Source organism: Herpailurus yagouaroundi, unplaced genomic scaffold (genome assembly GCF_014898765.1).
Source record: "Herpailurus yagouaroundi ecotype Mexico unplaced genomic scaffold, PumYag 139, whole genome shotgun sequence".
Lineage (NCBI taxonomy): Eukaryota > Metazoa > Chordata > Mammalia > Carnivora > Felidae > Herpailurus > Herpailurus yagouaroundi.
Window position 1 is genome coordinate 13,057,288 of NW_024412394.1, and position 18,266 is coordinate 13,075,553.

General features: G+C 44.7%; 1 protein-coding gene across 7 annotated transcripts in view; it reads right to left on the reverse strand.

The window, feature by feature from the left end:
- Positions 1 to 18,266, reverse strand: part of ADGRF5 (adhesion G protein-coupled receptor F5) — a 100,305-nt gene that overhangs the window by 21,869 nt on the left and 60,170 nt on the right. For 5 of the 7 annotated variants that reach the window (XM_040473703.1, XM_040473704.1, XM_040473707.1 and 2 more), the window contains exons 4-10: positions 15,197 to 15,370; positions 13,058 to 13,234; positions 12,808 to 12,917; positions 11,502 to 11,560; positions 10,516 to 10,658; positions 6,296 to 6,517; positions 5,143 to 5,346 (exon numbers count right to left, since the gene is read on the reverse strand). In XM_040473703.1, the coding sequence (XP_040329637.1) occupies positions 5,143 to 5,346; positions 6,296 to 6,517; positions 10,516 to 10,658; positions 11,502 to 11,560; positions 12,808 to 12,917; positions 13,058 to 13,234; positions 15,197 to 15,370 (1,089 nt within the window). The remainder of the gene's footprint in view (positions 1 to 5,142; positions 5,347 to 6,295; positions 6,518 to 10,515; positions 10,659 to 11,501; positions 11,561 to 12,807; positions 12,918 to 13,057; positions 13,235 to 15,196; positions 15,371 to 18,266) is intronic. The other 2 variants (XM_040473708.1, XM_040473705.1) reach the window with 1 other exon arrangement.

Consider the following 18,266-nt stretch of genomic DNA (forward strand, 5'->3'; position numbering starts at 1 on the left):
CACTTCCCCCAACTCTCCCAGGACCTCATCCTATCCTTTATCTTTTTCCCCCTCCCTTGTGACTTGAATTTTCCCTCCTGTTCTTTCACATCAACCAACAGATCTATGTAAGCCCACGATTCCTATTTTAGATTCTATATGTGGATGGCTCTCGACTCTATCTGTAAGAGAAACGCTCTTGTTGGAAACTCTAGAAACAGATTCCCAAGCATCGATTTCACATCTTAGGTACCTCCAACTCAACATGTTCAGTTAAGAGCTGACCTTTCTTCTCCTGGACAAAACCTGCACATATTCTGTTTCTTCTCTTGCCATTGGCAGCTCCCAGAATTAAAGGTCTTAAAGCCATCTTTAATTACTTGCATTTCCTCACATTCCACTCCCACTCACTTGTAAACATCTTCTGGCTTATTCCTCTGAAACATCTCAGAACTGTCTTACATACTCCAAACATGGTCACTTGCCCAGGCCCCATTTGCTGTTATCTGCCAATGACATCTGATTATAACTGGACCTCCATTTTCAGTTATTTGCCCCTTCAATCCATTGGCTACACTACCTTAAAATTGTTTTTCTTTTTTTTTTTTTTAATTTTTTTAATGTTTATTTATTTTTGAGAGAGAGACAGACAGACCACAAGTAGGGGAGGGGCAGAGAGAGAGGGAGACCGAGAATCTGAAGCAGGCTCCAGGCTCTGAGCTGTCACCACAGAGCCCGATGCACGGCTCGAACTCACGGACCGCGAGATCATGACCTGAGCTGAAGCCAGACGCTTAACCGACTGAGCCCCCAGGCGCCCCCAGAGACAGGTTTGATTGTTACAACTGGGGGCGCTACTGGTATCTAGTGAGTGGCGGCCAAGGATGCTGATAGACACGATACAATGCACAGAACAGCTCCCCTCAGCAAAGAATTATCCGGCCTCGAATGTCACGAGTGCCGAGTTTGAGAAATCCTGCGTCACGCAACCACACAAGATTTTCCTTGAAGAAAGATTCTACAGTTAACTCAGAAAACCACTGCTGTCAACCAAAAGCCCAAAAGCAGCTGCTTGCTGTTCAGGGGGTGGGGAGGGGCAGGGAGAGACACAGCATTCGTGAGGCTGACACAAGCAGGTACAGAGAGAGCAGAGGCAAGGCTCCGAGGAGATGGTAAACCCAGAAAACACAAGCAGGACCTCTGACCAGCAGCCTTCATGCTGTGTTTCATCCAATACCCCGAGCTCTGCCCCTCAGGGTCCTGCTCGGAAGGTCCTGAATGCGGCCAGTAAGTCGGTGCTGGGTTTTCTGGAGAACCAATGGCATCCAATTACAAGTTAGCATCTCAAGGCTAGCGGCCTCCCACCGAAGAATCCCACCGCACCGAGGAAAAGTGAGGGCCTGGGTTTTAGAGCGAGCGTTGTTATCAGACCATAGCTCTTGTGGCAGATTCGGTGTATTCAACTCTGTTTTAAATATTTACATTCATCATCTGGGTTTTTCTCCCCACAAAGTTTTGTAAAAATGGGTAGCGTCGTCACTATTTAACAGATGAAAGTGTGATCAGTGAGGTGACCCGACTTGCCCGGCGTCAGGAAGAGGGCCCGCGGCAGAGACGGGATTGCTGCTTTCTGGGAGTAGGTTATAATCGTCCTGGAAAGCACGGGTCATAAGGAGGATTTTTTCAGGACAGACGACTTGGCTCAAGTTCTCCCTGTTTCTTGTACTCAATTCTGTGGGCGTTCCCACAAGCAGAGGAATCACTATTGAAAATCGGATTTGAGGGGCTCAGTCGGTTAAGCGTCCGACTTCGGCTCAGGTCATGATCTCACGGTTTGTGATTTTGAGCCCCACGTCGGGCTCTGTGCTGACAGCTCGGAGCCCGGAGCCTGCTTTGGACTCTGTGTCTCCCTCTCTCTCTCTCTGCCCCTCTCCTGCTCACGCTCTGTCTCTCTCTGTCTCAAAAATAAATTTTAAAAACATGAAAAAAAATAAAAAATAAAAAAAATAAAATCGGATTTGTCCATGGCATCTGTAGGAACACATAGAGAAACACAGAGGAGGAGAAAGAGTAGTTGCTGAGATGGGGCATCCTTTGCTACTCTCCCCAAGAGAGCCCTGTTGGGGGCAGCATACAGAAAGCCTCCGTTTCTCATGTGCAAAATGAGGAACTAGGCTAAAGACACGGTCCTCACTCCCCTATGCCCAACAAAAGTTCCTGCAAAATTCAAGAAAATATGCCACTGCCTGGATCCCAAACCCAGAGATCCTGACACGATTGCTCTAGGGTAGAGCCCTGACAGCTGGTCTTTTTCATAGACACCTGGGGTGACCCCACGTGCAGAGGAACGGAGAACACAGCCACCCATGATGCTATCTGCTACTTCCAGCTGCTTCTCTACATAGGTCTTGCCTCAGACCCTGAAGCCAGCCTACCTCCAGTGGCACGTCATGAAGGGACTCCAAAGCCACAAGACTGATTTCTACTCAGTAAAAAAAAAAAAAGTAAAGTTTTGGGTGCGAAAACAAAACAACACAAACAAAACACACAACCCCAAACAAAATCCATTTGGGGCAGCACACAAGCACACAGAATAATACATGCTTAAACATTTCAGCAGAGCAATCAGAAGAAAAGACACAAGAAAGGGGACTGTGGAGTTTAAAGCTGTTCCCTCTAACGTCATCCAATGTCTGTCAGCCAAGAGGGAGCTGGCACCCTCTTATAAAGATTCAGTTTTTTTCTGAATACTCCGCATGGTGATGGGCCACTGGATGTGGTAGGCAAGGCCACGAAGAAGTTTATGAACTCATTTGGGAACGACTGTAACTCGTGAGCCAGGAGGGAATCAAGGCTCCCTTTTTTTTTTTAATGTTCATTTATTTTTGCGAGACGGAGAGACAGAGTGCGAGCAGGGGAGGGGCAGAGACAGAGGGAGACACAGAATCGGAAGGGGGGCTCCAGGCTCTGAGCTGTCAGCACAGAGTCCGACGCGGGGCTCGAACTCACAAGCGGCGAGATCATGAATGAGCCGAGGTTGGACGCTCAACCGACTGAGCCACCCACGTGCCCCATGGCTCCATTATTTTTTTATCATCACACCACATAAGAGCCACAGTGAGGCTACCAAGTCTGTTGCTCGTCACTTCCCCCAGCCTGTCAATCCGTTTCCATGCAGGCCATACAGGCCGACTAGACGCTGCACTAATAACAATAACTGTGAGTACCTTTACTATTACCAGCGGCAGGAGCAGTATTGATGCTCTTACCTCTGTACCGTTACCATTTATATCATCAGTTGCTGCCTGATGAGTTGAAAAGCTCCAAAAAGCCCTCCGCATTCTACGAAGACCCCCTTCTTAACGCTAGAAATTCTACCAGGCTGATCACTGTCTTGCTGTCTTATCCCTTGGGTTTTGAAAATGAAATGCACCTGTTTCTGACATGAGGCAGTACTTTCAGTCCCACCTGCGTTCCAGTGAATTATTTTGCTTGACTGTTTCCTACTGACCTTGACAGATGGGTGCTGACGACCTCGTGGAATTTGGAGACAGAGAGAGAGAGAGAGGGGGAGAACTTCAGGAGCGGGGCACGGGGAGGGAGGCAAGGTGCTGAGGGCAGAGGCTAAGTTCATCAGAGAACAGACGGTACAGGTCCCCAGGTGGCCAGCCCCGTGGCAGGAAAGCCATTGTTCTGCAGTCGGACCGGCACTGGGTATCAGGAACGTCTGAAGCAGTGGCGGCCACAGAGAGGTCCCTGTGCATCTGTACCACAGGCTTCCTGGTTCCTCTGCCAGAGGGCAAGGTTTTTCACCTCTCAGAGTTGAAAGCTTATGAAGTCAGCACCAAGGGAACTTTGCAAGGTCTTTCTCCCATCTGGCAATTCCTCCAGGGTGCCTGCCTACACCTCCTCTTCCTGAAAAATCAAGGAAGTGACTAAACGTATCATGTGTCAACATTTTCAGCAGTCACCAGATGCCTTTCCCATTCTTGGGAGTATTTAAAGTGAAATACAAATGGGGCAGGTGAAATGTGCTTTGCAAATAGATGTGCTCAGGAAAAGGTGCATGGAAATTCATCATTGTTTTGTCTTTTTTTTTTTATAACTTAATATCGTCTGGTAGCAAAGGCTTTGTAAAATAGAGCCTTGCCACGCTGATGGGTAAAACCACATTTTACTTTAATGATTTTTTTTAGTTTAAAAAGGAACACATAAAACTGTCATTTCTTAAGGGAAGGACTGGATCTTGTTACATGAAGTTTCTAGACAAAAAGCAATCTTCTGCTTCAGAACAAACTCTGCCAGATCAGCCGACTCCAGCACTGGCTCATCAGGCATGGGAAAAATAGTTTTGCCAAGGTAAACACTGGTCTTGTGAAATCAGACCTGAGGTGAATCTTTTCCTTCTTTCTTTCTTTTTCTTTCTTTCTTTCTTTCTTTCTTTCTTTCTTTCTTTCTTTCCTATTGTGACAAACTTGAATAAGTCATTGTAGACCTCAATTTCCTTATTTGCAAAGTGGAGGCAAAAAAAGCCAGCGTCAAGTGTGTGATCAAGGTTAAATACGATTAAAAGTGATAACAGATTTTCAAAACTGGTTAATCATAAAGTGTTATACAAAACAGGGTCTGTGTAGGGGATCAGAAATTGACGTGGAACAATTGAGAGACACACAGGTCTACACAGAGAGATTGTAAAAAGAGAGAGAGAGAGAGAGAGAGAATTAGGTAATACTGAAGGATCTGAATACAGAGGTGGAGGCCTGAGAAGGACAGTCACCAGGAGAAGAGACACAGAAAAGAGAAATTCCAAGTCAGGCTCCAAAGCAAAGCCAGTGACCTCATCCTAAGGTCTTTGCTGAAGATGAAGAGGAGAAAAAGGTGGGGCAAACTTTTGTACAAGTGGGAGATACTATGGTCCAAAGTCATCAGGTGTTCTCTGCCAGGATCTTGTCTACAACCCAAGCATGACAGTTATATGCATATATTTTTGGAATGTTCTAGAATAGCGAAGCTGGAGCTGGCATCAAGCCTAGTACTTTTTCACAGTGTGAAGTTTGGGAAAAAACAGCCGTCTGACATTTCCTCTTCTACCCAGTGCCTCTCCCATTTTTACTTGGCCAAGAGGCAAAAATGTATATGCACAAGGGCATCTAACATCCTTACCTGGAATGTTTATTTTCCCCTGCTGCTTCCATTCTACCATGCTCCAATTAACGTTAATCTCGCTGCAGCAGTTCAAAGATACAGGATTGTTATCACACGTCACCTTCATTTCTTCAGTTGCCAAAATTCGGATGGGTGTAACATCCATTTTTTTTCTGGACTCATATTCAAAAATATCTAATGTCAGCTTGCAAATATATTCACCTGCATAGAATATACAAATGCATTTTTTATGGCCATGTATATGTATTTCCTTAGAAGAATGATTGCCTCGTCTCGTGTGTCATGACAGTATTTCGCCAAACATCGTTTGCAAAAGCATCCAAGGCTTGCTCTAAACAACCCTGAAGACACATTCAGGAAGTGCAGAAAGTCAATGCAGATCATTTCTGATGCCGCAAGTTAAATGAGTAGAGAGATGTTCTAAGGAAGGAGCAGAAATCTCAGTCTTTGCTGGTAAGAAAAAAAATGTGTGGGGATGGAAGAGGTAGCAAGGAGAGATAGAAGACTGTGGATGATTTGGGCGTTCTATTTAACTCTGCGGCAAAATCAGAATCGATAAAGATGAACAGGACCCGTGGGTCTGCAACCCAACTTCTCAGTCAGCGAAAAAGAGGTGCCCGCCCCCACTGCCCCATTCACATCTGGGTTACAACGGGGTTATTAAATTCTAGAATGTCAGGTTTCAGACTTCTGCTTCTGTTGTTTTGGGGGAAGGAGAGATTACAACAGAATGCAAGAAAACTGGGCAGGGGGTGATGGAGGGCGATGGTCCTGACGAGGGTGGTAGTTTCACAGGTCTATACATACGTCAAAACTTGTTAAACTGTTAAACTATACACGTTTTGAGTATGTACAGCTTATTGTATGTCTCAACAAAGCTCTTTAAAAGTTTTTGAAAATTAAAAACAAAAGTCAGCTTTTCCTCTCACTTTCTAACTCATAATCCCTTGGTAAATGTGGAAACCGGTTTTTGTCTCCAATGCTATCTATATTCGCTTATGCATATGCCATGGGATTCATTTTTAATTTTGAAAAGTTGAGCCTGGTGACTTCTTTCCAGAGAGGAAAACACCATATACACATTCCACGGCTTGTTTCTTTATGAGTTTTTTGTTCCTTTCCCTGCACCAGTTATTGGATGAAATCCCACCTGCGTCCCCCTGAGTGATGTTGTAAATAGTGAGGCGCGATATCGAGGTCATATTGTTGAGCACGAAGGTGTAAACCGAGAATCTGCTGTTGTTCTGGATGTCGGAGTGCCTTTCGACATGGTGCCAGGACACGTTAGAGGACAAAACTTCAGTTTCACACATCAGAGTTACCGTGTCCCCTTCAAAAATGATTTCTGGCACGATGGTGAACTTAGTTTCATCTGGAAACCCAAAGAAAAGGTAGTAAGATGCCAAGGCAAATGAATGTAATTCACGCTACCCACCGGACGCCCCCACCACATGGGTCCGTGGTGCTGTCTGGAATGAGGCAACACATCCTCCTCATTCCATGCCCGGATAGCTGGTGTCTGAGGCCCAGAGACTTACCAGCTGCCAGATACCGGGGACATGGCTTCCAGTTTGGAATCTTTGCACAATGGTAGTAATGGAAATGGTAGTAAGAACCCTCAATGGTAGTAACGGGAATTTCAAAGCTCTTTTCAATATTTCAAAGAGTCTGGTGGAAAATTGCGCATTTGCTGCTAAAAAAGCCACCCCAGCTAATTTAAACATCAAGCTTCTTTGCTACTGACTCAATAATATCAACAGCTTCCTGCTGATAACAAATAACCCACACCACTGAATGCTCTGTCCTACGTCTTTGATGAATTATAAACAGGGAAAAAATAATTTCTTGCAATAGTCTGTTAAGTTTTTTTTTTTTTTTTTTTTAAAGACTCAATACCCACAGGCCCGTAAGAAAGAGAGCTTGTTAGACATACAGGTCCAGATTTGAATTTTGGTTCTGTGCCACACATGGCTGTGTGGCCCTAGGGAATTTACTAAGCCTCTCTGAGCCGCAGCTCCCTTGTCTGGGAAACAGTAGCAGCAAGAGCTATCATGGGAGGTGATCTGGGGGAATGGTACCTACTACTGTTTTCACAGTAAAATTCTGGAGAACAATGTCATGAAGTCATTTTACGCGTAGAAATAAAACACAACATTTACTATTTTTGTGCGTGTGTTTTATGGCTGTCCTTTGCTCACACAACATGCAGTCTATGCCCTGCAAGCCGTGTTTCTTATTCTATGTCCTTCATGAATTCCATGTGTTGAGGGAATCAGAGGGGCTGGATAAAGAAGCTGTATGAGGCCTCTTTTACACGGGCGTCAGGCTCAGGCCAGACCCTTTCCATATTGTAAACATGGGACCAAAACACCGTAAAATTAATTTGGGGAGCTATGATGTTCCAGTCAAAATGTCAAGGTATCTAAATATTTCTTATCTCTTTTTTTAGGCTCCTGAATTAAATAAGATTTTAAAATATCACATTGAACTGTTAAGAAGCCAGGCCTTCTGTGAATATTGAATGTAGTGAACGGACTCTGAAGTCATACAAACTTATGTTACTTACTCTGTGTTCTTGAGCACATTCTTTACCCTCTCTCAGCTTCCATTTCCTCACCTATAAAATGGAGATAATAGTACCTGTCTCACAGGATATATGAAGACAAAATATGTGTAACCCTCTGGGCTTAACACAGGAAAGACACAATAACAATGTCTCTCTTCATTATCATTGTCGCCAATAATAATGATTAGTAAGACTGCTAGTAGAATGTGGTTATGTGGAATTGACCATAAATCTATCGGCAGTGATTAAAGGAGCATTCTGGTTAAGTGACCCTGCTAATTAACCAAACATTAATTATATTGAGGATTGATATACCACCAAATAAATGGAAATGTTCTGAACATTGCCCTGTGCCCTTTGTAGTTCATAAAGGTTTATTTTTTTTATTTTTTTTTATTTTTTTTTTAATTTTTTTTTTTCCAACGTTTTTTTTTTAATTTATTTTTGGGACAGAGAGAGACAGAGCATGAACGGGGGAGGGGCAGAGAGAGAGGGAGACACAGAATCAGAAACAGGCTCCAGGCTTCGAGCCATCAGCCCAGAGCCTGACGCGGGGCTCGAACTCACGGACTGCGAGATCGTGACCTGGCTGAAGTCGGACGCTTAACCGACTGCGCCACCCAGGCGCCCCTGTTCATAAAGGTTTAAAATAAGTTCCTGATACTCATTCGTTTGGCTCTTTTTCTTTCTGGTTCTGTTCCTCTCCTCTGCCTCCAAATATAACTATAAGTTAAAAACAAACACCCAGTCACTTGACCTTCTGGATATTTATATTCTAGGTAAATCCCACCAACACTATGGAAAGCAGGATGATGTCTGAGCTCTCCCGTGGAATTGCACACGACATAAGTTCGTGTTTCTTGGTCTGAGTCCGTGCACATCCCAGGATCATCCTGGATGTAAACCCTCTGTAGAAGCAGGGTCAAGTGCCGTTCACAATGGCTTCATTGCTCTTTGGAAGAATAAGGCACAAACTCCAAAGTGCCTTTGTGAACTGCATTGTCAACACCATGTTTCTGGACCGGCAGTCAGCCACTAACCAGTAAAACTCGTTTAAGTGGCTGACTAACCTCAACACAACTGAAATTTGGAGGAGAGAGTAATCATAACCAAAGCTTACCTCTGCGAGAGGCCGATATTGTCCTCGGCCCTCAGAACCATAAATACAGGGACTTGTTCAAGGCAAAACCTGTGTGGGTTGGGGGGGTGGTGTTGGGGGTCAGGCAGGGGTGGCATGGCTGGCTGTCTTCCATGGGAGTCTGAATTTTAGGCCACTCACTCCTCTTCCTTCAGTTTTCCAGTTTTCACCTGTGTTGTTGCTGCCTTATTTATTCCAATTGTTATTTTTCTTTTCTCCTTGCTTAGGTTGCAGCACTTTCTTACCACTGTGCATATCTCTTTTAACATTTTGTTTTTGAAAATGACCTGGCATCTAAAACTACCGGAGAATGTAAAGGCGAGCCGTGTAAATCTGTCGTGGGGACGGCCTAACCCCTGTGCCCTGTCTCCCAGAGGCGCCTGCAACTGACCTTTCAGAGTCCTCCCCGAATGGACGCAGCGTGGTTCTGAAGAGGCATAGACTTTATTCTGGAACCACGTACCAGAATTATCTAGAACATCTGCCTCAAATTCTTGCCTGCCAAATCTCTGCCCAGCTGGCTCTCTCCTTTCTATTTCCCAAGTGACAATAGGTCCACCCACCTGGTAACACACCAGAACACAACTCTGTACCCATTTGTAAAATGGGGGAAAGCATCTGAAAATCCCAGGATTTTCACCACTGCTCTATGGGATCCAAAGCAGAGGTTCTCAAACTTTCCCACACGTTAGAATCACTTGAAGGGCTTGTGGAAACACAGATCGCCCTGGTTGGTTGCGGTGGCCCTAGGAATTTGTATTTCTAACAAGTTCCAGGGGATGCTGACGCTGCTGGTTTGGGGGGGGGCATACTTCAAGAACTACTTCTCTAAAATAACAGTAGCAATTGTTTAATATCAGTGCATTTCATGAATGTCCCAACCCCACTCCAATGTTCGTTTTTGGATGTTTTGGGACTTTTTTTTTTTTTTTTTGAGAGCAAGAGAGAGAGTGGGGGAGGAGCAGAGAGAGAGAGAGAGAGAGAGAGAGAGAGAGAATCCCAAGCAGGCTCCATGCTTTCAGGGCTCTGTCCTGATCACATGAACCACGAGATCATAACCTGAGCCTAAATCAAGAGTTGGCTGCTTAACCGACTGAGCCACGCAGGCGCCCAGATGATGTGGGACTTCCGATTATGTGTTTATTTTTTTATTTTTAATTTTTTTTAACATTTATTTATTTTTGAGAGACAGAGCATGAGTAGGGGAGGGGCAGAGAGAGAGAGGGAGAGACAGCATCTCAAGCAGGCTCTGGGCTCCGAGCTGTCAGCACAGAGCCCGACGCGGGGCTCGAACTCACAGACCGTGAGATCATGACCTGAGCTGAAGTGGGACGCCCAACCGACTGAGCCACCCAGGCGCCCCCAGACTTCTGACTAAAAACGAAACGAAACAAAACAAAGCCCTCCATCGACCCGGATGGCTCTGGGACCCTCCTGCAAAATCTCTCCCCACTGCAACCCCTTTCCCAACTGCAGTGACATTAGCCTGGTTGGCAGGATCTGTAACGGTGCCTCAGACGGGAAGCCTCTGTGCCAGGAACCAGACAGCCTGTCCCCATGGAGGACACTGTAATGTAATTTCCTGGTTTTAAGCATAACGATAAATACCATTGCTATAGCTAAATAGAATCCATGTATAGGAAAAACGTGGAGATGTCCTACTTACTGCTAGTAACTACTTGAAAGGAATTGTAGTCCATTTTGTAGGTCTGATTAAGGTTCCGCATTACTTGATCATTTGCTTTACGCATCAATTCAGGTGATGGTGTTGTAGTCTTGACCTCGTATGTCACAACCACACTTCCGGGCCTGGATGGAGACCAGTCAGTTCAGTAAGGCAGTAACTGACCTGGAAGAGTCTAGATCCTTATGGTTTATTTACATGGGAAAACAAAATGGCAAGCACAGCCTGGGTACTTTTTATCTTCAAAGGTTCACTCAAATCAACCCGGTTTCAGGCTCTAGCTGAAAGCCTGCGACAAAGGCTTGCACACTCAAATGTCTGCAGACAGGTAACATAAGTGAGCAAAACGGCTGGACGGGAATGAGTGAAGTGAATCACACAAGTTGGTCATAGGGTCACAGCCACAGTGCAGAGACTGTTGTCACACAGCCATGCTGGCCCGAGGTTACCAGATATGCTGAATGTCAACTGAAGCAGAATCCCGAATGTTTCTGTGAACATTCTTCGTTGTTAAAATTGGCATCTAACTTTTTGAAACACTGTGCATACCTCCTTAGGGCTGCCGTGGAGCCCAACTCCAGGCGGAGCCATTTACATAGCAGCGTGCAACTCTGTGCCCGTGGCTGGCTGGACAACTTTTCTTGAATAAAGGCATCATGCATGACATTCTTTCACTTTTATATTTTGGAACTCCCTAGTCTGTGGACTTATCCCTTATCTGTTTGCAAAACCCCTGCAGGCACAGAATAAACACAAGTCTTGGGCTCATTCTCCATTTAAGCAGGTATATCTGTGAGGAGCGAGTTTCCGTTCTCAGTATTGCCTCCCTCTTTGCGCCCTACCAATCGAGCATTGTCTCCACCTCTACCAAACTGCTCTAGATGATGCCCCTCTAATGGGTTGTTTCTTCTTCACTAACGTAGTGGTCTCTGCCGTTGGGCAGGAATGACCCGATTACAGTTTCTTACCTGAAACCTGTCACAGTCACCAATTTGAAGCCTGGTAAAATACTGTAACCTTTCCAGAACTGGAAAACAAAGAAAGACAAGTGTCATGTATCAAGGTCCAGTGAGAGATAAGTCAAAAGGTTGAAAGCAGAGTAAAAAGCACATATTTTTTCTTATCACCAGGTACAACTTTCTCCTGTATATTTTGTTAAGGCTAATGCTGACAGAACTTTGAAGAAGTAATTCCTCTTGACCTATGTCAGCCTGGGTTCTCCAAGAAGCAAACAAACACCAGATTTAATGTGCCAAAAATTTCGCTCAGGGAAATGCCTGGCAGAGAAAATGGGGAGGTTTCTCTGAACACCATCCCAGGGAATTCATTTTGATTCAAGTCACATTTACGAGTAGATGCAACATGCAAAGCACTGTGGGTGCAGAGCACTGTGCCAGGAAGCTGGGTTGGTAGGGTCCAAAGATGAATATGCAACTCTCTCTTCCCTCAAAAGCATATAATTGAGGGCGCAGCATGTGCGGAAGGTTCTCACGCTGTGTAGCGCTATCACATGCCAGATATGCACATCGGATGTCCAAGAGCCCTTCGGCGCTTCAGCATGGCACCCACAGAAAACGAAACCTCATTCATGTGGTTTCCAAGGGTAAGCTGAGGCTGCTCCTGGCCTGAGGCAGGGGCTTGGCTGCCCAGAGAGTTAAGGGAAGTCATTATCTCAGCCCCCCTGTAATAATTTGTACCACACCAACTGGGACGCTCTATCGCAAATGAGTTCACTCAAGCAAAGCCTTTAGATTCAGATGAATTAATCCAGTGTAAATCACTTAGAGTAATGTCTGGCACTCAGTTAATACCCCGGGAATATTCTCTATTTTTATATGAGTAAATAGAAATCTGTCTTAAGTGAGAATGCCTCATGACCTTTAATGTGGAATGATTTGAAACCACGGTGCCAGCCTTGGGCTGATCTACCCAAAAGACGTTAGGGCTTCATCCGTGAAGTGTGGGAAGACAAATAGAAATGCACCACCAGGTGCTTCTAGACCTGAATTGGATTCAGTGGGTTGATGACACCAAGTCTTCTCTGAATCAATTCTACCCTGGGAGGAAGTTCCACCTATAGGTCGAGATGACGTAAAATCATCCCCTGCGCACTGTTGGATTTGAACACTCCGTAATTCATCATCCCAGATATCTAGGAATATTTTTGATGCCCATATTCATAAACTCTGACAGAATTTATCCTTGGTGAATGCAACAGATTCAGACCAGCCCAAAGAACTCGTTGGCTAAGATGTTCTTGGGGTCAAAACCTACCGCTGTTTCCAAGTCAGTCTTGTAGGACCTATAGAGAGCAGAGGAAGAGTTCTTGAGGTCTTGTTGAAAGCCCACATTGAGTCGGACTGACATTCTTAGGGTAACATCTGCTGAAAGAATCACAGGGCAGTATTTCAAAATCTCATGTTAGCGTTCGAATACACACAGGACCGAGAAACATTTGCCTGAGTTGATATCGGTCAGTCAACAAACAAACAAACAAACAAACACTTAATCAACAGTTACTTACCTCCCTGGAGCTGGCAAAAAGGTCCCTTGGGAGGTAGTCCTTTAAGGCAACTGCAACGATGCCCTGCAGGGAAGCCATCATGCTCTTGACAAGTGAGATTGTGGAGACACCTTTCTTGAGGCCACCTATAGCCTGTCTCACACGAGCACCAGATTTCATTTCCAGTAGGTCTGCAGACTATCAACAACCAGAACAGTGAGGAGAGAGAAGGTGCTCACCACCTTTACATGTATAGACTGTAAGTATTTGTACTCTGTAGAAAATTCTAACTTGACTCCACATTGCCCTTTGGGAAGTTCAACAGTACTACGTGAGATTCCTGTGATTCCCGTACACATCACCAGGCTATTAGGTATGGCCGTCTGACGGATGACTGCTCTGACTGTTACAGCGGATGCTTACAATAATAATGGGATAGACAGATTTCTGGGCACAAAGTGTATGGTAGCCAGCTTCCAAGGCAGCCCCTGACCACCCCTGTTTCTGACTATTAACACCGTTTTGTCACTCACTCTCATGTTGCCCTAGACTTAGTCTGTGTGACCAACAGAATATGGCAGAAGTGATGATATATCACTCCTGAGATTAGGATATAAGACGCTGTGGCTTCCTTCAGTGATGTCTGTCCCTCACCACTAGCTCCGGGGGGAAGCCAGCTGCCATTGCATGAGGACATGTCATGGAGAGGCCAACATGGTGAGAAGCAAGTCTCCAGTCAACAGCTAGTGAGGAGCTGAGTCCTGCCAACAACCATGTGAGTGGGCTTCAGAGAGGATTTTCTAGCTGCAGTGGAGCCTTCGGAGAACTGCTACTCTGCCCGAAGCTTGACTGCGCCCTCATAAGAGACCCTGAGCCAGGGTCACCCAGCTAAGCTCCTTCTGAATTCTTAGCCCTCAGAAGCTGTATGGTACGATAAATGTTTGTTGTTTTAGGATGCTAAGTTTTGGGGTAATTTGTTAAACAGCAAATACAGAGTACAAATAAAATTGTGCCTGTTATATTTCTAGTCACACGTAAACAAACCAAATACTTTCTAATCCCACTGGGGACATTGGAAAATGCTCTGAAAACAGAGGGCTTTGAATTTATTTCTAAAACTCGATTGAAGTCATGTCATGGGGAGCTGTCTATTCTAAGAGTGACTACCCAAAGGAAAGTCATCAGATCACTGCTCCTGAAATAGGAGAGGCACCCAAGTTCTAGTGAATCTGTGGACACTGATGCAGTCCTTTGCTACAGCATAGGTGGGAAGGGCATCCAGAGGGAGCTAGGAAGCAGCCATTTCGGGTTCAGCTAGCATATATTAAGAATAAAAAATTGGATTGGGGTGCTTGGTGGCTCAGTTGGTGACCTCTCTCTCTCTCCCTCTCTGCCTCTCTCTCCCATTCACATGCTCTCTCTCTCTCTCTCTCTCTGTCTCAAAATCAAAGGAATAAACATTGGAATGCATAGACTGATGCTGATGAACTATTTGAACTATAATTCAAAAAATTCTTGAAAGACAAGAATTTTATTCTGGCCTCCATTTTAGAATCATGAAACCCCAAATCTGTTAGTGTTTGCAAGGCAATACCTTTGTTTGGGACAAGGGGGACTCCCATATCATAGCTTCCCAGGTGATGGTGCCTGAGAAATAGGACAGCTCACATAACCTCAAAAGGAAGGCAGCGATCAGAAAATCCCGTCGCACAGCCCTAGAGTTTCTGTATTATGTCTTGCTTCCAAATCCAGGTGTGTACCTGGTTCCCATTTCCTGACCTATGCTCCCAAAATGAAGGGAACTTGCTCCTTATTAATACCTGAACCAGCCCTTGCCGTACCCACTGACTACCCAGACGGATGGGACCAAGTAGCCTGTTGTGAAGGACCTGGAAGTATCTTGGGACCATTTTGTGACAACCAATACACAAACCACCAAGCAAACATTTGGCTCCCATTTGAGATAAGGAACTGGCTATGGAGTCTGCCAAGAGGGGCTGCATTCTGGAAGGCCGTGAAGTCATAAAATCACACATCAGGCCTTTTTGAGTCACGTCACTTGCCTACGAATTGCAATTTGCTGTGACAGTAAGGAGCTCAGACAGCTTCTCTCCTGATATTCCCAACCCTCCATTCTATAGCAACGGGCCTTTGACTCACCTGTGGTCACCTCAATGCTTAAAATGGTGGTGGTGGCTTGGTCAGTGCTGTTCCCTTGAATTGGGAAACTGAGGCTGTTCAAGTAAGTTTTGATAGGCTCCAGGAAGGAGGCATTTTCAAAACTGATCTCAACATCAACCGTGTACTCTTCAGCCGCAACTCTGCTTGAGGCAACTGAAAGGAAAGCATAGGAACCTGTGAGAATTCACCACGGCGGCGGGGGGGGGGGGGGGGTTTGGCGGGCAGAGAGGGAGCATGGCGGACAGTTCCACATTTAAAGGCAATTACAGGACTATGTGGATGCTGGCACATCAGCCTTGCCCCCTTCATGGTGCTCCCTGTCTATGACTTTACCATTTAAAGAAGGAAGGCAACTGATCTTTCTGGTCCAAGTATAGTGGCCTCTGGCCATTTGAGAGATTCACAGGCTAAGCTCAGGACCTGTCTAGAACAGAAGCAGGGAGATCTAGCAGGGGGCCTTGGCATCATCCAGACAATAAAGCCACGGTCCTGACTCAGAGAAATGAGTCAGGGTGTTTCCAACACCATTCAACTGACATGTGTATATTTTGAGATCTGAACTACGCATGGCTTGAAGGCCTCCAGGAAGAGTCATCCTGTTAATTCCCTTTGCCCTTAGCCTACGCACATAGCATGGGCTCTTAGTTCTCGCTGTGTACCTCTGGTGTCCTGAACATGATGGGTACTCAACAAAAGTAAAATTTGCCCAGGAGAACGTAAAATCAGAGATATCTCCAGCTCTTCATCGCCCTTCCAAATGGCCTCCAGGCTGTTTCTGTGTCTGGCATCCTAGATGCATTTGATCCAACACATACCCACCCACCAGCAAGCCAGACAATGTATATACTGGAATGTCCTTTCATAATTTCCTGTATTACATCATGTCTGGTTCACTAGTTGTAAGCTTCTCAAGGGCAGGAACTATTTCTTTCACTTCTCATGGCTTGACTCCATCTGGCATGGAGCTCACCCCATAATAAACATGTGCCCAATTAGCTCTTATTAAAATTGTGACCCTCTAAGAGAGCCACACATTCACCTCCCCATCACTGCCCGAATCTTTGGCTCATTCTTGGCTGAAATACATAAGAGGAGCAGAAGCGAGTTTCATAGCTAATGATGAACCTTCAAAGATTAGGAGAAATTTTTACACAGATGCGTTGAGAAGACAAATTGTGGCTTATTTGATCTTGTCAGTCAAAGAAGGAAAAGGTTAGAGAATACTTGCAAAAGTATTACTTGAAATTTTAAGTCAAATCTGATGTATATTTTGCATGATGTATATTTTGCCAAAAAAAAATCAATTCTATGTTTTCTAAAAGGGCAAAATTTTTTCCCATAATATTGCCAGATTTGTTTAAAACGTTCCAAGGAATATTGATGTGAAGGACTAAAAATGAGTTAAGTTCATTGTGGGAAACTCCAGTAAATAGGTTTTTATTACAGAAAGCTGTAATATTTGTAAACTGATAGTTATAAACTATGCCTTGGAAGGCTGATTTTAGAATCACTCACTAAATTCTACTCCTAAAACCAATGCTACACTACATGTAACTAATTTGAATTTACACAAAATCTTGGAAGAAAATAGGCAAACAAACAGTCAAACAAATAAGAAGAAGTTGGGTTTTACTCATCAGCCTTGTTGAGAAGTATTTCATTTTGGCATCCGTCCTGCAACTTGCTGTAATTAACTCAAACTGTGAAAAAGTCTTTGTGTATCTCTCAAAATTAAGACTGCATCTTAAGGTATATTTCCTCCTTATAAAAAATGTATTTACAAGCAGAGCAAAAAAGGCTTTTAAAACCCGACGCAGAGTCACAGGCTGTCATGATACCACAGCGATGCCTAAAATTTCCTGTTTTGTTTCTGATTCTCTGATGGTTCTGTGATGAAAACAGGCTTCCCGGAAGAATTGCTAACCTTAATCTGTGTGAGCCTAACTCTAGACATGGTGGGTTGCCCACAGGGAACATTTGAGAGGAGGGCGGCTGCATAATATTTATAAAGTCTGCCTTGGAGCATATTCTTTTTCCTGAAAAGTAATGCAATGTTTATACCCTCCAGCGCATTCCTAGCTCCAGGATTCTCTTTGTCCGTAGGCAGTCTATCTCCTCCCTTGAATGCAAACAGGATATCCTAGACGGTAGGGTTTTTTAGCAGAGTGAAGTCAATAACAATCCCACATCCCCCACTTCCTCATCTGCGTCGTTGCACCCCAGGGCCTGACCCCCACCATAGCCTCAATGCCTGCCGGCTCACCATTCCTCCCGCTCACCCCTGAGCCCACCCTTTCCAGACACAGTTCATGGTGATTCATCAATGGCATCATTCCCCACTGAAACCAAGGTGGTCCTTCCAGTGAGATCTTGCAGGGAACTGAGCCACAAGCTTAAAATATGAAGAGGAAAGTTCCTATGGTTTTAGCAAATTCTCTTCCATGGGATTCGTGCAACTGTAATTAAAGCACTAGCCTCTAAGTTCCTCTCCGCTCATCTGCTTTTTATGTTCTTCAACAACTTCTAAAGGAGTTTCAGAACTCCTGAGTGCCACTTCTCCCTAGAGGCTGATAAAGATGGGGACCTCGACTAGAGAAGGAAATGCCGTCAGCATGGAAATAGTTCTTTAAAACAAGCTCAACAACCCAATAGTAACTCAAAAAGCTAGGGGCTTGCCCTTGGAAGTCGTCTATTCCAGTGGTCTGCACTTGACTGATGATTATGTACATCTAGGGAATTCAACACACATGAATACTTTGGAGTCTCAACCCAGGTGAGTCAAAGTAAAATCTTCATGGATTAGGTCCAGAAATGTGTGTGTGAGTATGTGTGTGTGTGTGTGTGTGTGTGTGTGTGTTTCAATTCCCACTGGTGATTCTGGATCAGGCAGGTTTAGGAGTTAATGTTCTAATCCAAGTGAGGAAACCAAGAAAGTAATCCTGGAGAGCCAATATTAGCGCCTAAACTTGTTTTTTTTTACATGTGTGTGTGTTTTGTTGTTTGTTTGTCTTTGTTTTGTTTTTGCTTTTGCTTTGTTTGTCGTTGCTGT